The sequence below is a fragment of the Rhinolophus hipposideros genome, assembly GCF_964194185.1.
Source record: "Rhinolophus hipposideros genome assembly, chromosome: 3".
NCBI lineage: Eukaryota > Metazoa > Chordata > Mammalia > Chiroptera > Rhinolophidae > Rhinolophus > Rhinolophus hipposideros.
The window spans coordinates 64,030,293-64,053,998 of record NC_138049.1 but is presented as its reverse complement, the minus strand read 5'-3'; the positions used below and the strand labels follow the sequence as shown (position 1 = coordinate 64,053,998).

Sequence of the window (23,706 nt, the reverse complement as noted above, 5' to 3'; positions counted from 1 at the left end):
GACAGCAAAAAGCACTATAAAAAAATGTCAGAAGGTTGCACAGCACATTCTGCTGTCCTTCCTGAGAGAATATATCAATACCAATTTCATAGAACAGCAAGACTTTACTAAAGAATAGTAACCTGATCATACATTGTTTTCTGCAGGAGTCCTTTACTGTCCAGCAACTTTAAGACTTCTTGAGATTTTTCACGATAAAATGATTCTCCTGAGTATTCATCAAAGTGTACTCCTAGACGCTAAAAGGGTTCAGAAACAAAAGAATGTTACTTACATGCCCTATTAGTTTCCCCTGAGACAGTATAGGACGTTGTACAGTCTGTCACACAGATGGGGAAAATAAGAATTAGATCAAGTCACTCCTCTGCTCTAACCTCCTAACGACTCCCTCCACACCAGCCAAGTCCTCACAATAGTGCTACGCTGTCCAATATGGTACTTGCTACGCACATGGGGCTTTTCAAATTCAACAAAACTGAAAATTTAGTTTCTCAACCATACTACTCACATTTCAAGTGCTCAACAGTCACCCATGGCCAGTGGCTATGCTATTGGACAGCACAGATACAGAACATTTCCATCAGAGCAGGAAGCCAGATTGGAGAGCCCTGGAAAATGTCCTATAGCATACCCCAGCCTACAACCCCTTCAACCTTCTCTCCACTCTTCTTCATCTTGCTTACTTGCTCCAGCCACGTAGGTGTCTTTATTAAAACTCGCCTCATTCCACCCACAGACAGCACACCTGATCTCTTCCTCCCTGCTTCAGTTTTCTTCATAGCATCACCACCATCTAACAGACTATACGTTCTTGTTTGATTTACACTGTCTTTGTTTAATTGGCTCTGTCTCCATGCCAGAAGGTGAAGTCCATGAGAAAACTTATTTATCATATTCACTGTTATATTTTTCTCACGCCCTTAAGTGTTTATTAAATGAACAAATGTATAGCCATTACACATAGGCCTAAGGAAGTAAAATAATTAAAAATGGTTAAGGAAAAGTGAAGGTACGCTACAAGAGAGAAAAGCCAGAGTGAGATGAAGTATCAGAATGTTACCTGATATTCAGTCTGTGAAGTTCACAGGCTTCCAGATTATTCATAGCTCTAACTTTCACCCCAAGAACATCTGAGTCCTAATTTTCAACTCAGTGCCAAATCTATTCTTAAAACGTGAGCTTCAGAAGGAACTTGACTGGCCAGCAGTACCAGTCAAGAACCCCACAGGAGAGCAAGAGAGTGGACGGGTACCTTGTAAATCCGAATGTACTCTTCTATGCTTAAATCCCGAAACTTCTGCCACAGTGCAAGTGCTTGCACATCACCCAGTTCCAATCGCTGGAAGAACTCATGTGCCGATTTGGCTACACTCTTATCATCTGCTGCTTCTTTATTAACTTGTACATAAACCTAAAAGCACAACAGTACGTTAAACAAACAATATTATTAGCCAGTTATCTTCAATAAGGAAAAGAAGAAAACAAAAGATAATCCTGAGAATTCTCATTTAAAGGTTACCCAAGTGCCCTCATCATAGACTGTGTGTAACCTTTTTTCTTTTTGTTTTGCCATGGGCCATTAGTAAACCATACGGACCCCTTCTCCAAATGCTTCTAAATGCATAAAGTACATAGGATTACAAAGGAAATAATTACATTGAAATACAGTTATCCAAATATTATTTTAAAATTTGTGATACAGTAATGAAGGAAAATGCTAAATTTCTAATAGAGGTTAGTGAAAATAATGTGTAATTTTTTCTTCTTATCCAAGTTTACAGTCCCTTACGTTAAAAAAAGCCTGGCTTCGACTAGACTAGCATGTCTTTTTTTTTTTTTTTAAGTCATTATTATTGTTGCAACTTCTCTGAGCAATGGTTGAAGAGAGTAGGATGGTCCAATTTGGTAAAGAAAACGCCAAAGGATGATTTAGCAGTTGTTTTTTAATGAAAGATTTTTTTTAACTGTGCTCTAAATCTGTGAAAGACCAGTAAAACACGTGATCTAGGAAGATCCTGTGGATAGTTAGCTTAATTACACTCCAATTGGGACTCCTGAGAACTGTGTAGAGCACTCACTTTAAAGCGTTTTTGCACCACCTGTCTTGGCTGGTTTAATTCTGCACCCACTCAAGGACAGGAGTGGAGTTGGGTAGCTCATTAAGGGCTCTTCCAGTTCTAGGATTCCGTGTTCACAAGAGTTGTTCATCATTTTCCAATCTCCAAAATGCAAAGTTAATCATTTTCCAGTCTCTAAAATTATAGCTCAAATAGTATTGAAGTTGGGCATATGGACTATAAAGATTTGACTTATAAATTGTAACTCACTTCCAGAGTGAAACATGAATGATAATTTTACTATCCTCATATTTTTTCCAGGAAGCTATTAAAGTAGCATGAAAGTAATAAAAATTGGCAAGTAAACTAACAAAAAGTGCAAGGCCTCTAAACTTGTACGGTACTGTCATCAAAATGTTGTGGAAGCAAGATTTGGGTAGAAAAAGTGATTTTATTGCTGGAGAATACACTGAACAAGTGGAATGTGGTTTGTACCCACTAGATACTACCAACAAAAGGGACAGGGCATTAAACATCTGTCTCAAGGTGTTGAAGGTATATGAAAATGCCTCACTTTTCATAGATGGCTTGTGTTAATTACTGGAATGGCAGAATTAAATGAATACATACTCCTAAATAAAGGTAAGAACTACCTAATATTTATTTTTCCTCTTTAAAGCATGTTGTGCAGAAAAGAGTTAATATAGTAGGCCTGAGACTGGTATTCTTAAAATGTTCGGTTCACAAGGTTAGCCATTGGCTGCCATCTGGGAACTTGGATTTGGGGAATGTTGCCACCAACCAAGCTGAGTGGCTCACTGTACCGACACAGTTTGTGCAAACAATATGGTTTATGCTCAACACTTGCTTTCCTCCTGGGAGTTCAGAATTTTTGTACATGCTAAGCAGAGGGTTTCTACGTGATCCTCAAATAGAAACCTTGGGCACAGAGCATCTAAGGAACTTTCCTGGTCAGACAACATCTCATGTACTGTCACAATTTGTTGCAGGAGGAATTAAGTGCATTCTGTGTGGCCCTACTAGGAAGAAAGGACTCTGGGAAGTTGGGGCCTGGTTTCCTCCAGGCTTCACCTCATGTGCCTTTTCCCTTTGTGGAGTTAATTTTGCATCCTTTCCTTGTAATAAATAATGGCTCTGAGTACAACTATATGCTGAGTCCTGTGAGTCCTAGCGAATCACCGAACGTGGGTGTGGTCTTGGGAGACCTGACACACATTATCATAAAAAATGAATTTCCGTGTGGTCCTATGAGTAAGTCCAGCGTAAGTCAGGTAGAAAACAGAGAAAGATGATTTTGGTTAGGTGTAGGAAAACTGAGGGAGTAACTGTAAAACAGCAAATTGAAAACTTCTGACTTTTGAATGACCTATCCATTGACAACTGCTTAATACAGGCATAACCTCAGAGATACTGTGGTTCAGTTCCTGGCCACTGCAATAAAGTATTACAAATAAACTGAGTCAATCTTTTTGCTGATGGAGGGTCTTGCCTTCCATTTGTAAAAAAATGCAACTGTGAAGCACAATAAAATGAAGCACAATAAAATGAGGTATGCCTATGAAGCCCAACTTACAGGAGTAAAGATATGCTATGTATTATTTGTGATTCAAAACCTCTCTCTCTCTCTCTCTCACATGCACACAACTTATAAGCAAACATACACAAAATATCGTTATTTCCAGTAAAGATTTTAGTTCTTTTAAATCTAGGACTCTAAACTCAGTCAAACATTTAAAAACCGAATATGCATTCAAACTACTGATAAGAATAGTTTTAGAAAACAACCAGAATCTTTTCCCTTTCTTAAAATTTAAAATAGAAATAATTGAAACAAAACAAAACATAAAAACTCTTTCTACTACTTGAAGAATCTTGGCATTTCAGCAATTTGTAGTTATAAACCAAACATTACCGAAAATCAACTAACACTATTAAAATAGAACAATAAAAGAGCACTAATCAGCACTTAACAATCTGCCTGTAAATGCACAATATAAAACTGTAATTATTAACGTTTATCACTGCTTTAGAAAAGAAATGCTTTTGCCTAGGTTTTTAATTCTAAAATATTTAAAATATTATAAGCAACAAAGATTTACTGTTCAAGATTAAATAAAAACTTTTGCAGCAGGTGGAAGAAAGGTAAGAACAGTAACTCTCATGTGAAGCTGTAATAAACTCTAATAAATTCTTTAAAATGTTCTCTCAATGACAAAAGGTCTCCAAGCGGCATTTATATTTTCTGCACCATGGGTTGTCTCTGTGGACCTGAATCTGATGAAAGGTTCACTAAGCTTGCGGTAAAAAATACTTGCCATTATTCAGTTTTAAAAAATAAGACAGTAAAAATTCCAGACACTAAGGTTGGCATGCTTTAGTTATAGACAACCACAAAGAATTATTAATTTTTAAACTCTTGCCTATCAATAAAACTCTAAATGGGAAAGAGAGGAAAAGTCTTTTGGTTAATATTATAAATCAAAAGTAGGCACTTAAAGTGCAATGTAGGCATGGACTCAGGAGGAAATTATAAACCTTTAAAAGTCTTTAAGAATTAGAATGTATTTTTGTGAAATGTAACTACAAAATCAGCTGCGGGGGAAAAACCATTTAACAAAAAGAAAAATGATGAAATGCTCTTTGTGACTCTGGCTCGAGAAGTGAGGCATTACTTGGCATGCACTCTTCCTCACACACAGGCATACCATCTTCAGTTTGATCCCCACCTCTGTCCCCAACATGGCTGAAACTGTATCTGTAATTCTTCTTGTGAGGCCCAGGTACAGCACAGATTAACTACTGGGACAGTGAAAAGGGTAGACATCCCTGGAGGTTAACTGGACAGGAAGAGTTTTATTAATGAACTCCCGGAAGGACTGAGGACAGAGAAACAAAGAACTAATGAAGTAGGATAGAAAGGAGTTCACATTAGGCAAAAGCCAGGAAAAGAAGCTGAAAGATAGAAATGAAAAAGCACATACAAATTCAGAGCGAACAAGAGGAAAAAGTATATACGCATGTTTTTCAAGTCTAAATGAATTTTAGTTTTACCATGAAGAAAGCTGCAGTACACAGCAACTGACAAATATTGAGAAATTTCTCTCTGCGTTGAATTGTTATCCTATGTGTTTATTCTAAAATGATTCTATACATGAAGATAAACCATCCCGAATCAACTAAAATAATAATAAAAGAACACTGGATTTGAAAATTAAAAGAACTCCCCAATAAAATAAAAGCAACACCTTCAATTATTTTGGTTTCTTGTTTTAAGGAACATTTTTTAAAACCTTTGGGATTAAAAATGTGTTACCAAGCTGCACAGTACTCTGAAAAACAAAAAAGTTGAAGCATTTTCTAATATTGTTTCTTGCCAACTTACTTCAAAGAGATGCTGTAAAGGATTGGACTGGAGTTTTTCCTCATAGCCAAACAGTTGGAAGCCAGTTCCCAGAAGACCTACCACAATAATCCATAAATGAAAAAATGATAAAATGGAACAGTAGAGAACAGTCATGGAGGGAACAGGTATAGTTCTATAAAAAGATCAATGTCCACAATTATGTATCCTGAGAATATTGCAAAACATACGCTATCACCTTCCGCTACCCCATAAATTGACACAAGTCAAATTTAATATATTGAATCACAAATTCAATACAACTGAAATAGATCCATCACTGAATTTAATCTCACAGAAACCAACAAACAACTATGAGCTCATCAAAGGCAGGGTCTAGGACTAATTTATCTTTGTACCAACAGTCCCCCACACCTCCTTAGCAGACATAATAAAATAAGCATTTGTTGAGCAGCTACTCTGGGGAAAACATCATGCTGCTCCAGGCACTGGACACTCAGAATCTGTGAGAACAAACTGATGGCAAGTGGTTTCAAAACTTTCTTTTTAAACTTGTAGATCTTAAAACAAAACAAAGGTAGTTATTAGCTGGGTGCTACAATATTAGTTCTTAAACAACTGAATTAAAACAATAAAAGATAAAACTCTAAACATCCCCGATTACTTCTCCCACTCAAGGTCACCAGGCAACGAATTCTTTTATCTGGCCATATATTTGTCTCTTATTTGTCAATGATATTATTTTAGTCTCTGATGATAAGTTCAGCATTCAGAGATAGTGTTAATTTGAACCTTTTAAAAAAAATAGTAATTGAGGTTTATAAACTAGCGATGAAAATTCCTAGTATGGACTGTGACTATTTGTACTCTTAAGATATTTTGCTAAAAGATGATCACAGTTTCAGTTTGAAAGGACATCTATAGCCTGGGTCCAAAAGCAATAAAAGGTAGTTTATTTAAAAAAAAAACAAACCAATGTGTTTCTATATATCAATTACCGAGCTTCAGCTCTGAAGGAGCTATTGCGATTGGGCCTGGCTGGTGTACATTTTTCTGTGCAGGCTCAGCAGAAAGTGGGATGCTATTGCACACATGCACATACAATACTCGGGAGCTTAGACAGGCTCTAGAAGGATAACTGAAAAATGTACCAGCTCTATTCACTTGCAAGCAAAAGCAAATGTGATTGTGATTCAGGGTCTTGGGAGCAGAGTGAGGAAAGATGCCCAGAGTGTTCTAAAAAACAGAAATAGAAAAAGTAAAGGCCAATTCCATTTAACATTCCACCTAGTATTTTCCAAAAACTAATCTCTGCTTAGGAACTGTCAGCCAGCTTTCAATAGGGGATAGCTCAAACAAAATTAAAACTCTTCAGCAATGACGGTTATAATGGAAATGTTGACAGATCATTAACCACTGTAGTCCTTTAGAGAAAGACAGCTGTAATAAAATCCTGCAGCTAAAATTTCATGAATACCATAATCACATATTTGCTAATGCCTGTGAAATGCCTAAATCGGTCAAACTAATATAGAGCTGACGCTACCTATTAAATCTGACTGCTGAGCCTAGAGCCTAAACCTCTGGCTGCCAGATGTTGTGGGCTGCAGGTGACTTTTAAAATGCAGGGTGTTTTCTGATTCCTCACTGTGAACAGTGAGGGTTTAAACAGGATTTTAATTAACTGAAAGGATAATATTCATAAGAGAAGGTCATGCTAAAGGTCTTTTAAAAGCTCTGATTTCATTTCACTACATAAGAAACACATTATTGGTGAACTTCAGCACTGTCAGTGTACACTGAACTTTATAGAAGCTTTCAACTACTACCTAGCCTTTCGTTTGGATTAGTATTGTAAAATACTTCCTAGGACAGTCATTCATCATTTTGAGTACTTCTTATGTGCCAAGCCCTATGGATACAAAAATAATTCAGACACAGTTCACGCCTTCAAGGAACATACCATCTAGCAGGGAGAGAAGCACACAAGGAAGAATACAGTTAGAAGCCTATTTGAGTAGAGCTGGGTATAGGAACTTGGTGATGTGAGAAGCTGGGCAAGGGTGTGTCTGTATGTCAGAGTGCTTTACAGAAGTAACACTAGGGCTGGATCTTAAAACACATGTAGTAGGCCAGATATTTTTAAAAGTTTGTATTTTACATGCTACCAATCCTTCACTGCCTTAGCGTCTTCATTTATCCTGCCCTTCCACACCTTGATTATTGGTATGTATGAACTCGGAGTGGTTCTGACTAAACTCATGACATTAGAAATAATTTGTGGCACTTATCTGCCTAGGTCTCATTCCTCTCTTTGATTTCTGACCACCCTACCCCACCCGCCACTGTACAGTTTAAAGGGGAGTCAAAGTATCCCACTTTATTTTTCCTCTAAGCCACTAGCCCAGGGTATAACAACAGATCAGCCTTCATGTAGGATGCCCAGGGAGGCTGGACTTCCTTTGTTTTAAAAATGGCGGGGCTGTGGTCGAGAGGGGTGTGTACAGCTGTACTTACTTTCCCCCTGTATACTCACTTCTACATTTAACTCACAAATGTAAGCTACTTTTCTTTAATAAAACCACAAAAGCCCGTATTTATCAGGTGTTGCCCTGAATGTGTATAGTTTCCTCCACCAAATTTACGTGTGGTGAGAATTACTCTAATAAAAAGAATACAAGGTTTATGCAAAAAAAACAACACAACAAAACATTAGGGAAAAAAGAGGCATTACTTTATCTAATGGGATTCTGTCTATATTCTGTCCAGACGATCAAGTGACATAATATTAAAACATATTAAATTTAACAGTGAAATGAAAAATAAAATCTCAAACTTACCAAACTGCATGCCCCAATCTCCAAGGTAATTTATTCTGGTTACTTGATGTCCTAAAGCTTCTTTGAGATTTGCTATGAAATTTCCTAGTAACCAATAAAATATACAATTTCTCATTTTTGTTATCCATTTTGGCATAAGAACCATGTGCTTCTCTATTATCAAAGTATAATATAGAAAATTCTTTTGGCAAAATTTACCAACTTAAGTTTTTGTTTTTTATACTAAAATATTCATTATTATGTTTTCATCTATGCTATAGAAAGGAAGTAAGAAATTATTTTGGGGGCAGTTATTCCAAAGAATCTCATAATTTTCACAAGAACAGAATTGTCATTAACATTAATGGGAGGTGGGAACACATGTTAAAGTAATTGCTACTCCAAGTTAATACCAAGGACAGAAAATAACAGAATCTCACTAATTACCAAGAAATAATTTGGCTGTGCCCTAAAGAATCTGAGCTATACTGTTTTGTTTTGTTTTGTTTTTTCTAAAAAGCTCACTTTACCTTCTTTCAAGTACTGAAATCCATCTTCTCATGCCTGCTCCCTAACAGCACACAGCAGTCCAAAGCTTTCACCTCCCTGAACTGCTGATACTGGTTTCATATTCAACATCTATTCCATTCTTCTAGTGTGCCCTCAACATACTATAGAGTCTGGAAACCTAAAAATTACATTTGCCAAACTCTCTTGCAGTTAGGGGTCCAGAGGTCATTTAGGTTTGGGCAATCAGATACACTTTGCATGAGATTTCAAAGGTGGAAAGGAAGGTGGAAGGGGAGCTACTTTTTTTTTTCTGACAAGCACAGCTGTGGAGGCTTTGTGTATATGCATGTGGCATTACTAATTGAGGTCCTAGTGTGCCATCATGTGACCGACCTGCAAGGTGATTGAAAAATCGGGTACGAGGCTGCCTCTTTTGCCAGTATGAATTCTAGAAAGAATGGCAGGACTCGTGGCAGTTTCCTGGGCAGCATGGTTCTAGAGCAGTGCTGAAGTGATTGCAGAAAAGATAGAATTCTGCTCCCTTGATGACCAAGCTCTATGGTACAGTTTTAAGAGTCATTTTTGTCAGCTTAATCCACAGCTTCTCAGCACTCCCACAACTTCGTAAGTGCTTCAATGTCCTACAGTGAATCTCTTCCTGCTTTTACGAGTAGATCTAGTTTTCTGCAAATAATATGCATATATGACTTAAATACTGCAGCTAATTCTCTTCCAGCTTCTCTACTTCTAGACTTTCCCACTCTATATAATCCCAGCAACAGGAACCACCTTCTTCAGATGATACTCAGACTATTCCTATTTTTCCTTAGCACCTTATTATCTTACAAATCCAACTAAGAGATAGAATCAGCATTGGAACTGACTGTTTACTTTCCAATCCTAGCTATGATACTTACTAGCTATGTGACTTTGGAAAAGTTACTTTTGGTATCCGAGTTTCCTCATCCACAGACCAGACTTAGCAGTACTTACTACTAAACAGGGCTGTTGTAAAATTAATTGAGCTAACACATGAAAATACTTAACATGGTTAAGTAAATTCTCAATAAATATTTTTTCTTCCTGGTCCAAATATTTATCTTATTAACCATTAAACAATTTTGTCATGTTCTACCCATCACTTACTGCTACACTTTTGACTTACTCATGTAGCTTTTATGATACAGTATATTTCTTATATATTTTTCAAGTCTTGTCATTTCCTCTCTTAAAATGTTGCTTGAGAACTTTGTAACAATGAGAGCTGACTCCAGTTTAATAATAATCTATGGTACCAAGTGTTGATTTCTCCAATTCTTAGAAGTATTCAAGTACGGATTAAAGGGCTTTCTCTTAAGCATGCAATAGACAGATTTCTATATCGGAAGATAGATTAGATGAGATAAACTTCAAAGTCCCTCCCAATTCTAATATTATACAATTCTAATTGCAGTTTTTAAATTGGGCTGTATTATATGTTTTAAATACATGGAAATTGTTAAGTATATACACTGAAGCATTATAGCTATCAAGTACCATAGTAATCTATTAGAACAGTGTTTCAATTTCCAGTCTTGAATATTCCAATTAGCACTCACATGACATGAGTTTTTTTTAAATTGCGATATAATTGATATATAACAGTGTTTCTTTTTTAAAACAAAATATATGGACAAAATATTGGGGGGATTACTATCATCCCAACATAACTATTTTCATTTTTGCATCTTTTAGGTCTTCTCCATATGCATACATAGTTTTAAAATGTTAAAAACATGTTAAACATATCAGTTAAAACCGGTTTCTGAGTTAATCTTTTGGTTTTGAAACAAATTTCTTTTTTTCTACTTCTAAACCAATTTTTCCCATTTCGTGTAATATTTAATTAGTATCAAAGTTCATATAAATGTAAACTTTTTTGTTTTTTGCCCTGTTGTTATTTAACCATTAAACCATTAGACTGCATTATCAAACACTGCCCCCAAAGCATGTTTAGTATTTTCTGTGAAACAGCACTTACCTATGATGGTAGAACGTAAATGTCCAACATGAAATTTTTTGGCAACATTAGGTGAACTGCAAATAATTGGAAACGTTATATTTCTGTTCTAAGAACAAAAGTTCTAAAATGCACTAGGTCATACCTCCACAGTTTAACACAATTAGGGGACTAAGGTTTTTGGTAATTTAAGGCAAAAATATGTTAAAAATTAGAAATTTAGAGAAGATAAATTATAACTCAAAGAATCATCCTTAGTGAAACTGATTCTGTGATTCATGAAGCAGTACCATACACAGAAGTGGCACACTTAGTGAAATCACGATGGATAAACAGATGAAGAAATTCAAAGATACTGTTTTGACACAAGCAACTTTTATTATAAGGAATTAAGTTTAGTGCACCAGTTCGCAAACCCTTTATCCTTTTAAAAATTATTGAGGACCCCAAAGGAATTTTGTTTTTATATGTAGTATCTATCAATACTGTATCAGAAATTAAAATTGAAAAATATAAAAATATTCATGCATAAAATTTCCCAGAATACTCAGAAATCTGATCACCACTCTAAATTCTCAATCAACACCCTTATCACCCTCTGTGTGCTTGAGAAGTTGTAATCAATAATTCAACAATAGCAAAGGCTTCTATAGCACTCAATATCTGAGTTACAGTTTCATGCACTTTACATGCATTAACTCCTTTAATACTCATAACAGGTGTGAGGTAAGGTACTCTCACTTCTTATTTCACAAATGAGGGAACTGAGACAACAAAGGAAAGAGATAAAGCAAACGTTCAGTATCTTGATGACTGTTGAATCTGGGTGATGAGCATATGGGACTTACACTGTTTTCTGTTTTGTATGTGTTTGAAAATTTCATGTATTTTACAATATTAAAAATATAAATTAACCAGAAAAATATATAAAACACTGGTTTTATCAAAATGGACAGTGAAGGACTGTGATTCCTAAGAGAATGAGCGCAAACAAGGACTGCCTTAATAGCAAATTGGTGAGCTAAAGCAGAAAAATGTATAGCATGAAATGTTTATATGAGCAAAGCATGAAATGTTTATATGAGCAAAGTTTCAAATCAATAAAGTTCCCCTTTAAGAAACTAGAAAAGGAAGACCAAAACCGAGAATATCGATAAAAGCAAAAACTCAATAAAACAGAAATAAAAGAGAGAGAAAATGTTCTATACCATTAATTGCAGTGGTTGTTACATTATCTATATGCCTTTGCCAAAACTTATCAAATTATATGTTGAAATATGTATTGTATTGTATGTTATTATACTTCAATAAAGCAGATTTAAAAAATTGACAGAATACTGTGAAACAAAAATTACAAACCAGCCCTGGACATTCTGATATTAAAGGAAGATACATTGTTTAGTGAAAAAAGCAAGGAGTAGAACAATGCCTAATGTGTGATCTATTCATAAAGCCCAGAATATCTCTAGGTGAGTAAATAAGACCTAGTATTGGTGAATGCCTGTAAGGAGAGAACAGGGAAACTGGGATGGGGAGTAGACTTCCTTTTCACTGAATAGCCTTTTGTAATCTTTTATTTTTTTAAACGAGGTATTTATATTATCTGGTTTAAGTTTTCACAGAGTTTTTGTAATTTTTCTCTAGGAATATAAGAACTGAATCTATCTAGGTCTTCAGCTTTGACAAAATGTTGCTTAAAATCATCAATTTGCCATTCTCTGGCACCATATTCCTACTGAAAAGGGAATACAATGAAATGGAAAACACAAATTCAACTCCTCTGGCAACTAAAACAGCCACAGTAAATGAGTTACAATTTGGACATCTTACTGGGACTTGTAAAAAATTACTTCATGTAATTTCCTCAATTTGTAAGAAGAGACAAATATGATTGCTGTTATTTTCCACATAAGAAAAGAGATCAGGGAAAAAGCTGTTCCATTGAGATAACCGAATTAGTTACTAACAGTCAGAGCTGGTACCCTGATCTTTTGATGCTCAAATTGGTTTTGTGAGGAGAACACTTCACATTGGGAACAGCAGGAGGTGGGAGACTCCATAGGAGTATTAAAACAGTTTACTTAGGAATCAGTCCTTATCATAAACAGATACCTTTACCGAATCTTAGGTGACCTGCTTTTTCTAAGAACACAAATGAATGTCAGAGAGTACAAATGTGGAATCCACAAAACCCTCTCACCGCTGTTATCCAGGTGCTAATCATAACTAAGTTGAATTGTTATCATCGTAAATTATAATGAGTTAGGAAACCTGAAATTGTATTTATCGTATCAATTTTTAAACATCCTCCACAGAAATATAGACTTAAGAAAACAAAAGATTCTAGCAACTTCTATCTTTCTAAGTGGGAAAACAGTTCATTAAGACTCTTCTTCAGCTTCTAGGAAGGCAAATTTAGTATCTGATAATTTTCATAAGCCGTCAACCTGTAACCTATACTCTGAAAGTGTTTCCTTTCCTTCTTTGGCTACTTAAAAACAGTTCAAATATTAGACGGTTGTATTGATAGCATATCAGAAAGTTATAATGAAGACTATTTAGAGGCAGATTAAAACTTCAAACTATTTTCTGGTAATTTTTTAAATTATATATTACAAATACTACAAGGCTTTGTTTTCTTGTAATCAAATTACTTAAAAATTCTTAATATGGCAGTAACCATTACCTCTGCTTTAAGATTTTAGTAATATTAAAATAATTCCTAATATTTCTAGCAGTTATGGTGTTTCCCCGTAAATGAGACCTAGCCAGACAATCAGCTCTAATGCGTCTTTTGGAGCAAAATTATGTGAGACCTGGTCCTATATTACACTATATAAGACAGTCTTATATCCTAGTAAAATAAGACCGGGTCTTAATATTAATTATTGCTCCAAAAGAAGCATTAGAGCTGACTGTCCGGCTAGGTCCCATTTTTGGGGAAACATGGTATCTAATCTGTGTATAAAATGTATGTCCTTATTTTTATTTGTCTTGCTTGACAGTTTTTCTGTAAAGTACATTTTTACTAAGTTCACATGTGAATAATTTTTAAAAACTACAGTATAAGGTACAAATGTAGTATATTTAATAAACTGTCAACCAAAGCAAAAAAAAAAAAATAAGTCTAGTAAAATGAAGAACTCCTTTTTCTAAAAAAGCAAAAAAGTAACTGTTAAATACTTAATTCTGAAAGAAAAAGAGCCCATAATAATCACTAGACATTATTTTGCTTGGAGTCCAACATTTTTTATTCAGGGTTTCATGATCAATTCACTGTGAATTTAAGACAATATAATCTCACTGGTTTTCAATTTTTCCACGTGTAATTTCATGAGACCTCAGATGATAACAGCAATGCACTCACCTGACCAGCCAGCTGACTGACCGACACATAAGATGAGTAGGCACTCACCTGAATTCAACCACGATCTTCTTCTGGGAAAGACCAGAGAAAAGCTCACTTTTTAATCCATATTTTGAGCCATCTTTGATTACTTGTTGTAGCACTGTCTGAAAAGTAAAGGCTGGGATTTAATGATAGGAAAAAAACCCTGCCATTTTCTTATTTACTTTGTCATTGAGAACTAAGTGTTGTTGATTTTGCTCCCTCTGACTGATGGAACTGAGAATTTCCCAGCACTGGCAGTAGCATCACTGCCCATCGCTGACGCTAGTCAGAGCAGCAATAACACGAGGGAATGTCTGCAGGAGCTCTGTTCCCCTTTATACGTCATGTCCAGGAACCAATGATGTAGATATTTTACAGGTGAAGAAACTGAAGTTTAGAGAGTTAAGTAACTGCCTAAGTCCCACAGAAAATACTAACAATAAAACCAGAAGCTACATCGAATGTTTACTGACTGCAGACTATGTGTGAGGCAATATTCTAAGCATTTTCTATGTATTAGCTCATTTAACCCTCGCAATAACCCAAAGAGGTAAGTATCAGTTTTACAAATGAGGAAACAGAAGCACAGACTGGTGAAGTAACCTTCCTAAGGCCATACGTCTATTAAGTCAGACAGCAAAAATTTATCTACTCCATAGCTATGTGTTAACTACTGCATGCTGCTGCTACTTTTGCAATACTAATGATCACAAGTACTGGCAGGAAACAAAAAACTGTAATTCAAATGCCTATTGGCTAGGTAAGTAAAAAAACAAGCAACTCTCACAGAAACTGCCAAAACATATTCCAGGTTAATTTTCAGTTATTAACACAGAACTACTGTATAGTTCACAAAATTCGTACTTTATTATTAATTTTTTTACTAATGGTGATGATTTATTTATTTATTTATTTATTTATTTATTTATTTATTTATTTATGGGTTAGGGTTTTGAATTTATTGTGGTAGACTTTTATTTACTCTAATATTGATTTTGCTTCTCAAACTGGATTTTGAGTCCTAAATATGTAGTTTCTAATGTGAAGAATTTCACTACCATAAGAATTGGTTCAGATGGTCACTGAATAGCAAAGGCAGAGAAGGAAGCAAGAAGTTATGGAGCAATACTGTTAAGAAGCATCTACAGAGTGTTAGGTTTGAGTCTAGATGCTTTTCTGTTATCTTTAAGCCTCACAGTCTTAGAGGTGGGCAACACCTCCCACTGAATAGCTGCAAAAACCAAGGTTCAGAAACAGCACGTATCTGCCCAAGGACACCGAGAAAATAATATTCTGCTCACACAGCACAGGAGGACACAGAGAGAAAGGATTAATAAATACAGAGACAATAAAGAGAACAGTGCCTGCCACACCTTAGGGGACTATTAAGTGTTAATTACTTCAAGGATGTGAGCTACAAGAAGATTGCCAATGGAGAGGTAAACAGTGAGAAGAAATTCATACTCAGATTATTCTAAAGTTAAGGTCTACCCATCTTTTTCACTTTCCATGCCTTTTTATGTAATGGATGGTAGGCTCCACAGACAGTTATAGCAATAAATTAGAATTCTCTTCAACAAATGACTCTCAGTTTGTTGATTTCTCTGGTACAAACACAAAAGCAACTTTAATAAAGGACTCTCTTATATGCCTCCACTTCCAAACCTTTCATTAATTTGACACACCTGCTACCTGGAGCTTTTTTCTCTACTATTTCACTCAGAGTGCTTTCCAAATCAAAATTCTAAATGCCAAACCTAATGTTTAAATTTTGTTTAATATATTACTTTTTATGAATATCCTTTTTGTAAAATAAAAAAATTAAACAATTAAGGCTAAAGAGTCCCTTTTGATCATCTGCCCTAACTCTGGTCCCTTCCTACTTTCCCCAAGAGTAACCACTTTTCTTCACACATCATCTTAGCTGATGACTACTCTTTTCCTTGCAATTACCCTCCCTTCTTGATTGCAATGACACCACTCTCTTCTTAAGATTTCAATTACTACCTACCTAACAAAATCTCTCCAGTGACACTGACGGATATGCCCAACTCAGGACTGGACGTCTCTCTCAAGCACTTCAAATGGAATATACTTCTCTTCCTTCTGCATTCTCCATTTCCATGAACTTTATCCCCAGCTAACCACGTCAGAAACTTAGAGTTCCTAAGATTTACCCTTTTCCCTCCATAATCTCTATAAGCTATCATCTATTAATCACCAAGCCCTGAACATGCTAACTCCTAAATATCATTACAGTTATACGCTCTGCCCTGGTTTAGACCCTCTTCATCTGTCAGATACACCACTACAAAACAACAACCACAACAAAACAATAACACCTATCTTCTTATATGATATATATATTTAATCAAGTCTATGTCCCTTCAAGGATTCTCTACCCCTCAACGATTTTAGCAATTAGTGATTTAATTTTTACTTTACAGGCATTATCACCTTTACATTTTTTTGATTTTGAGAAAGTTGATTTGTTAAAAGACACACAATACCCATAAAATAAAATAAAAATCACAAATGAAGACTGTTAGTTATTTTTTTGCAATGAATATATAGTTGGCTCTTGAACAAGGCATGGGTTAGGGGTGGCAATGGCCACACAGTTGAAAATCCACATATAACTTTCGACTCCCCCAAAACTTAACTACCAGTAGCCTACTATTAACTGGAAGCCTTACTGATAACATAAACAGCCAATAAACAGCCAATTAACATATTTTGTATATGTATCATATACTGCATTCTTAAAATAAAGTAAGCTAGAGAAAAAAAGTGTTAAGAGACACATAAGAGAAAATACATTTACAGTAGTTACTGAAAAAAAAAAATCCAAGTATAATTGGACCCATGCAGTTCAAGGGTTTTGTTCAAGGGTCAACTATATAAATAATGCAATAAATTTCATCTGGTCCAAGCTGTTCTCTCTGCCTGGAATGCCTGGCCTTATATCTCCTAGGTATATTCTTCTTTTTCATCCCAAATTCAAGGTTATCTCCTTTTGCCTCAAGACAGACTTACGTGTACCTTTCTTTACACTGGATTGAATTTTTATACATGCCTTCATTATATTAGTCATCACATTATCGTACCCATCACACATTACACTGATATGCTTTTCTTTTCGATCATGAGCTCCTTGAGGGTAGGATCTATGCCACTTTATCTTCAGATTTCAGTAATATAATCCCTGGCAAATAATAAGCAGGAGGTTTATTAAATTAGTGGGCACACGGGAGAAAGTTGTTAATTATAGAATGTCAGTGAGCTAGTCAAGTTCCCTGATATTCCAACAGATGAATAAGACTAGAGGCCCATTTATTCATCAATACGTATGTCTAACTATAAGATGTACTCGGTAATATAAATATAGGTCCATAAAGAGTTAACAATCAGAAATTAAATCTTTCAAAGGTTTTTGAAATACTTTAGCAAATTAATGAATATTCCAACTGGCTGGTACTTTTTGTTTGTCTATCACCATCACGTTTTCTGTGGAAGATTTTTGTTATTTTATCTAACTCTTTGTTGGATGGTATTTCTCTACAGCCCTCAACAGGACTTCTAACTAAGCAAACTACTCAATCCTTTGGTCAATAGTTGAAAAGTGTTTAATTATTCTTTCTTTCCATGTGTTTAGCCAACTGGCACTGCACATGACTTGAATGTATCCAGTACCTACTGGCATAAACTTAGTGAAATAATGAGCACAATTATGGCAATTTAAATTAGTACCTCCTTTTCTCTTTTCTTATGTTTTGGTAGAGCATGCAAAGTTTAACTTGGCAAACAAAAAATGCATTTATACATGTGAAATAAAAATGATGTTATCCCCTGTATATTTCTAAGGCACACCTAAAAAACAGGATTTTGTTTGCCTTTTTCCTATTTATTTAAACTCATATTTTCTTTCCCTAAACTGAATTAACTATTACTTGAATTTACAGTTTCTCTTGAAAATCATCTGTATACTACTGACAGGTGCAATTTTGGTACCAAAGTGATAGTTCTTCACAATATATGAATTGGTCACATCTAGCTTTGAAAAATGTATTATCTAGTCCAGAGACTTGGCAGCGTCTACTGACTTTAATTTCCCATTTTAGCCTCCTACCCTTGAGGAGGATTTATCTGAAGACATTTTAAGCCACTATTAGTGATCCAAACTTAAGCTAACATTTAATCATTCCTGATGCTGTTGGTGCTAATTCAACTGGAATGCATGAAGAGAGAATGTTTTATGCAAGGTTAAGTTTGCACATGTGTAAGCAATGATAAATTCGTAAGTTTCTGCTTGAAGAGTAAGTTTTGAACATAGATCACTGGCTACATGTCAATCTTGGTAATTTTACAATGTAAAAATAAAAAGTTTTATAATGGTCCTAAGAAGGGTTGAATTTTTCTTGATATGATCTGAAAAATTAGACATGCAAATGCCATCGTTTCAGGCCTAAAAATAATGGAGCCAGATGTAGAAGAAATTAAGACTTTGAGCAAAAAAGATTTATAATTTAAAAATTGCAACTTATAACACAAGAACATTCAATGCCTCTCTTTCAGAATATCAGTGTTCGCTGCTCTAGGATATATCTTTACTTTGACACTGAGCAGGGCTACTGTGAGCAATTTGTTCCTTTAACAAAATTCATACTAAGATCCTGATCCTCAAGGCCACAATGAAGACAGGATTTCCATGTGACAAAGAGTAGCTGGACCTCAATAGCTCTTGTCCCTATGTTATCAATTGAGAAGGATTTGGGAATATTTTTAATAAGCAAGCAAGTAGTCATCCTTAAAGTGGAGAAAATCTCAGTTTGTTAATTTTAATAAAGCATGAAAATTCATGGCCAATGAAATTTTAAATTATTAAGTAAATATATGCCTTACCTTGAAATAAAAACCACATCTCTTTCACCTAAGCTGGCTGTAAAGGCAAACTCCATCTACCATAGCACATTTCCACATCTCAGGGAAAATTTAAAAAGTACAATATTGCTGCCTGTCAAGTGGCTTAAAGTTTGGTGGGCATTTTGGGTGAGCTGCATTTCCACTTCCACAAAAACTGAGACAGCAACTGGAAGAAAGAGTCACTTACTTAAAAATAGTAAATTAAACTCAGTGGTTTGCTAAATTGGCATGGAAGGTTATCAAGAGCCCAGCAAGTTGTAGACACTTTTTCACAAGCTTGAAACAAATTTCCTTCTTATCTTTCTGACTGATTTTGGTTAACTAATTTACCTTTAAGTAAGAGTGAAAAAAAGAAAAAAGAAGAAAGTTTAAAGATCTAAAGATGTACATAAAATACTATTTCTCCTTCAGTTAGAAACTATATTATTAGAAATTTTGGTTTTATAGTTATTTTCAATTCAAGATTGCAGCATTTACTAAGCTTGACCAATTCAATACTGGCATGTATTTCTTTTTAAAAAAAATAATAGACCAAAACATGCATTATGAGAAATTTTCAAGTTCAATTGAGATGAAAACTCTTAACAAAAGATCTCAAACCACTGCCTATTCAGGATTAAGTGTCCTCCATGGTCTCACTCACGTGAGACCCAATTCCTCTATGTGATTTCCCCAATCCCTCCAGGCCATCCTTTTTCCATCTTTGATCTTTCTTATGCTTGTTGTACTGATCATTTTTTTTTGTTGTTTTAATATTTATTGTTTTATTAAAGGAAGAAGTTGTCTTATGGTTTCTTGCATAAATCTTACGCTTTCAACAGATTATAGACTACCCGAGAGCAGGAACCAGCAGTCAGTACCTTTCTTGTATTCAATACAGAGTCCATTAATTCATTCAACAATAGTTATCTCACTCCTACTGCATGCCAGGCACTGTGGTAGGAACTGGGGATCCAACAGTGAGGAAAAACAGAAGCTGTAAGTACTAATGGAAATTAGAGTTTAAAGGGCAATATGCATTAATCAAATAAAATGTAAAATAGGAACTAAAGTAAAGGAAAAATACATAGTGCAATGAGAGCATATAAATGAAGGTCAGAAAGGCACTGCCCAGGAAATATCAAGATTTGAAGAATAAGCTGGAGTTAACTGGGGTGCCACTCCAGGCAGAGGTATTGGAATGTGCAAAGGTTTTGAGGCAAGAAGAGGCACAATAAATGTAAGAACTGGAGGGAAACCACTGTAGCTAAAGCAGAGAGTGAAGATGCAAGAGCTGAGACATAACCCATTCTTACCTTTGTTAAGAGTTCTCTGTTTATTTTGAAATTTACAGTTCCTTGACCAGTGCTGATTTCACTCACTACTGTATCACATTTTAGCTGAAAAGATAACAAATCAAGTAAAATAGGTTATGTTATAAAATGGCCTACTGAGAGTTGTAGTTCTAATATTATCAAATTTTCAACTGTGCAAAGGCAGCAGGTGTATCAACTCTGTCATTATTTCTGGACCTGGGCCTTAGCCAGTCCCTTCAATTCTATCATTCCATTTGGGTAAACAAATTTTCTTCTTTTTCTGACTAGAATGCTATTCTGTATTCCTATCATTTTCTCACCCAAATTCTCCATCTAACATGGAAGAAAGAAAGCATCACTTTACCCCCACTCTACGCACCCTGAGCTGCACAACTTCTTTTTACTTCACCCACCTTTTAAAAGAGCCACAGAACATGACAGTCTGCCAGGGCCTATGTTAAAGCACTTGAGCCAACATATAAAATGTAAATAATTTAAATATGTTGACTTCAGTGAATATGCCTTAAAATTTTAACCAACTAGATGTTCAAATCACCTGACATACCCATGGAACTTGAAGAGCCACTAGTTTTTATTTTGAGACTAAATATTGTAATTAGGATGATTCTACTCCTGGTGTACTTACTGATAAATTGTACACCTGAAATCTATGTAAATTTACTAACAATTGTCACCCCAATAAATTTAATTAAAAAAAAAAAGAATAAAAAAAAAATCTGGGGTGTTTTATTTTGATCAAAGAAATATTTACTAAGCTACCAAAGCTCCTTGATCATACTCATTCTTTAAACATTTTTTTCTATGATAGTGATTTTCGTTGTTCCAATTCTTCAGTGTGTCCAGACACCTCTTCTGTGTCATATGCAATAACCTTATTTAAAAAACAAAACAAAAAAACCCCAAAAACCTTGTCTACCACCTGCCTTTTCTGATGGAATTACACTAACAATTTAAATTTGTTCATTCTCTATAGTCCTCTGAATTCCTCTGTTAGATACCAAAGCCATCAGAGACATCAAAGAGGTTGATTAAATCATCTAACCACTTCTACTCTGCAATCATGATTCTATTTACTTCTAATCATTTCTCCTCAAATTTTAATGCTCATCTTTTCAGAAACTCATTTTCAAAAGTACAATCCACTGTTCTAATTTATCAAGCTTCTTCTCCTAAATTCAGAAGTCCATCCAGCTTCAATCTGTAAATTTAATGAACACTTCAGTCCTTCTGTAAGTAGTTAATCAAAAAATTGAACAATGTTAGCTCAAGAGGGATGCTTTATAACTAATTTGAAAAAAATCATCCTAATCTTATAGTACATAGCTAAAACGAATTTAAATTGTATTTTCCAAGGTGCCGTGAACAAAGAAACACTATTAAATTCATTATTATGGTTGAGATAGCCTGCAAAGTATTTTTTTTTCTTTAAAATAATGAGTTTATTACAGTGTCAAAAAAAGATAATAATGTTAAGATACCTTCTCTGCTAGTCTCATGGCTTGAACTTGAATATCTGGTCTTGAATGGTCATTGCTGTTCTCTAATAAAGAATCCACAGAAAGCTGAAAATCTGCTACTTCTCTAAAGACAGACATTGAAATAGGAAAAAGCTGCTGTTACTCTGAAAACGTTACTGGTGTAACAAAAAGACTAATCACTATGAGTTCTCCACATTGACACAATTTTATCAGAAGGTGTTATGCTTTCAATATACAAAGCAGTTAGAAATATCATCACCTTGCATTTATTTAGAACTTTACCTTTTATCATCTTACAAAATTCTTCCTCTCTCATTACCTAATTGTAAGTTTACATCTCTGTCAGCTAGAGCAGCCACTTTGGAAAACATTAAGATTTGACATGTTAGAAAGTGAGCACATGATTGTTCATTATGTTATTCTCTATACATTTTTCTGTAGGTATGAAGTAGTTCAAAACGTTAAAAAATTTTTAATTGATATACAATCATCTACATAATTACCCACACTGAACCTCTCCTAATATTTAATAAGGAACCAGACAGAGGATGAGACCCTATGGGCTTAGTAAGTGGGTTGAGTAAGTACGTCTGTCTAGCCCACTGTGACTGACACAAAAGGATGTATTTTAGAGGGGTCCAAGTGACTGTTCTTATCACTCTTGAAATTTAGAGACATAACTAAAAAATCCTGTGTGACTTTTGTTTAACAACACATTAAAGAATTTAGTCAACAATGACCATTAAAAATTTTCCTGCGCTTTCATCCATTATCCAGCAACCTAGTATGGATTACACTTACAAACCTAAACTCATCTACTGACGTTTGAGCTGTAACTACAGACCCAAGTTCATCTATCAATCACTGTCTATGTGATCTTGGGCACGTTGCTTAAACAGCCCTTGTACCTTAGGAAAAGAGTGATAATAATGGTACCTATTTCACAGTGTTGTTGAGAAATGAAGTCCTGGTTAAATAATACTAATTCTAGTTCTGATGTTAAATAAAAATGTTAAAGTGTACCAGTACTAAGGCCTGGAGAATTATTCTGTCTGTAGTTCTTCATGTACTGACTTGGTTGGCAAACTGTACTCTGTTTTTCTCTAAGACTATTCTCTAACAATTATGTGATAATCTAATTTTCTACAGATTAACTTTAATTGTGGAAACTCATATAAGGTTTGAATGCATTTTTATTTTTATTTATTCTTATCAAAGGACTAATAGCTTAGTCAAGTATTTGTGGCAATAATGTGGGAAACTGAAGAAATTTAACAAAATGAGAATAACAGAATTATCACAAACAGATTTTTAAAATAAAAAACAAATTAAAATAAGATCCTTAACAGTATTAATTGAAATTATACAGATTTGAATATACCAAAGATTAAACTATGATTTTTGACATATAACTAGGACACTTTGTAACAGGTTTAATATGACCATATACCTATAGGATGGCTCTCAAAACATCTAGGAAATACAAAGAGGTCACATGATTTTCTATAGAGTTTTTAAAAATTATGAAGAGTATGAGGCACCTTTAATTTTATTCTAGATGTGAATAATAAACTAGTTCAATTGAATTTAAAAATTTTATTATTGATAGAAATCACAAATATGTAATTAGTTCAGTGGTAGGAGGACAAATTGAAAAAAAATCACCCTTTTGGTCTATTAATAGTGATTTACAATAAAGTAGGAATATTTAAAACATGAATTCTGAAATTACGTGAAGGGTTATTTGCCAGTAAGAAAGACCAAAAGGGAAGCAAATGATTTAGGGTGATGGGGGATCAACCAGACTTGACCTACTTTCCAATTTTCACTT

The 23,706-nt window shown here is 34.7% G+C and overlaps 1 protein-coding gene across 6 annotated transcripts in view; it reads right to left on the bottom strand.

Annotated features, from left to right (window-relative positions):
- The window catches only part of RARS2 (arginyl-tRNA synthetase 2, mitochondrial), a 56,719-nt gene that overhangs the window by 10,316 nt on the left and 22,697 nt on the right, over positions 1-23,706 (bottom strand). For all 6 annotated transcript variants that reach the window (XM_081044286.1, XM_081044287.1, XM_081044290.1 and 3 more), the window contains 8 exons: positions 21,876-21,978; positions 20,377-20,460; positions 14,183-14,280; positions 10,789-10,844; positions 8,280-8,363; positions 5,461-5,537; positions 1,253-1,411; positions 133-239 (listed from right to left, as the gene is read on the bottom strand). In XM_081044286.1, coding sequence (XP_080900412.1) covers positions 133-239; positions 1,253-1,411; positions 5,461-5,537; positions 8,280-8,363; positions 10,789-10,844; positions 14,183-14,280; positions 20,377-20,460; positions 21,876-21,978 — 768 coding nt within the window. The remainder of the gene's footprint in view (positions 1-132; positions 240-1,252; positions 1,412-5,460; positions 5,538-8,279; positions 8,364-10,788; positions 10,845-14,182; positions 14,281-20,376; positions 20,461-21,875; positions 21,979-23,706) is intronic.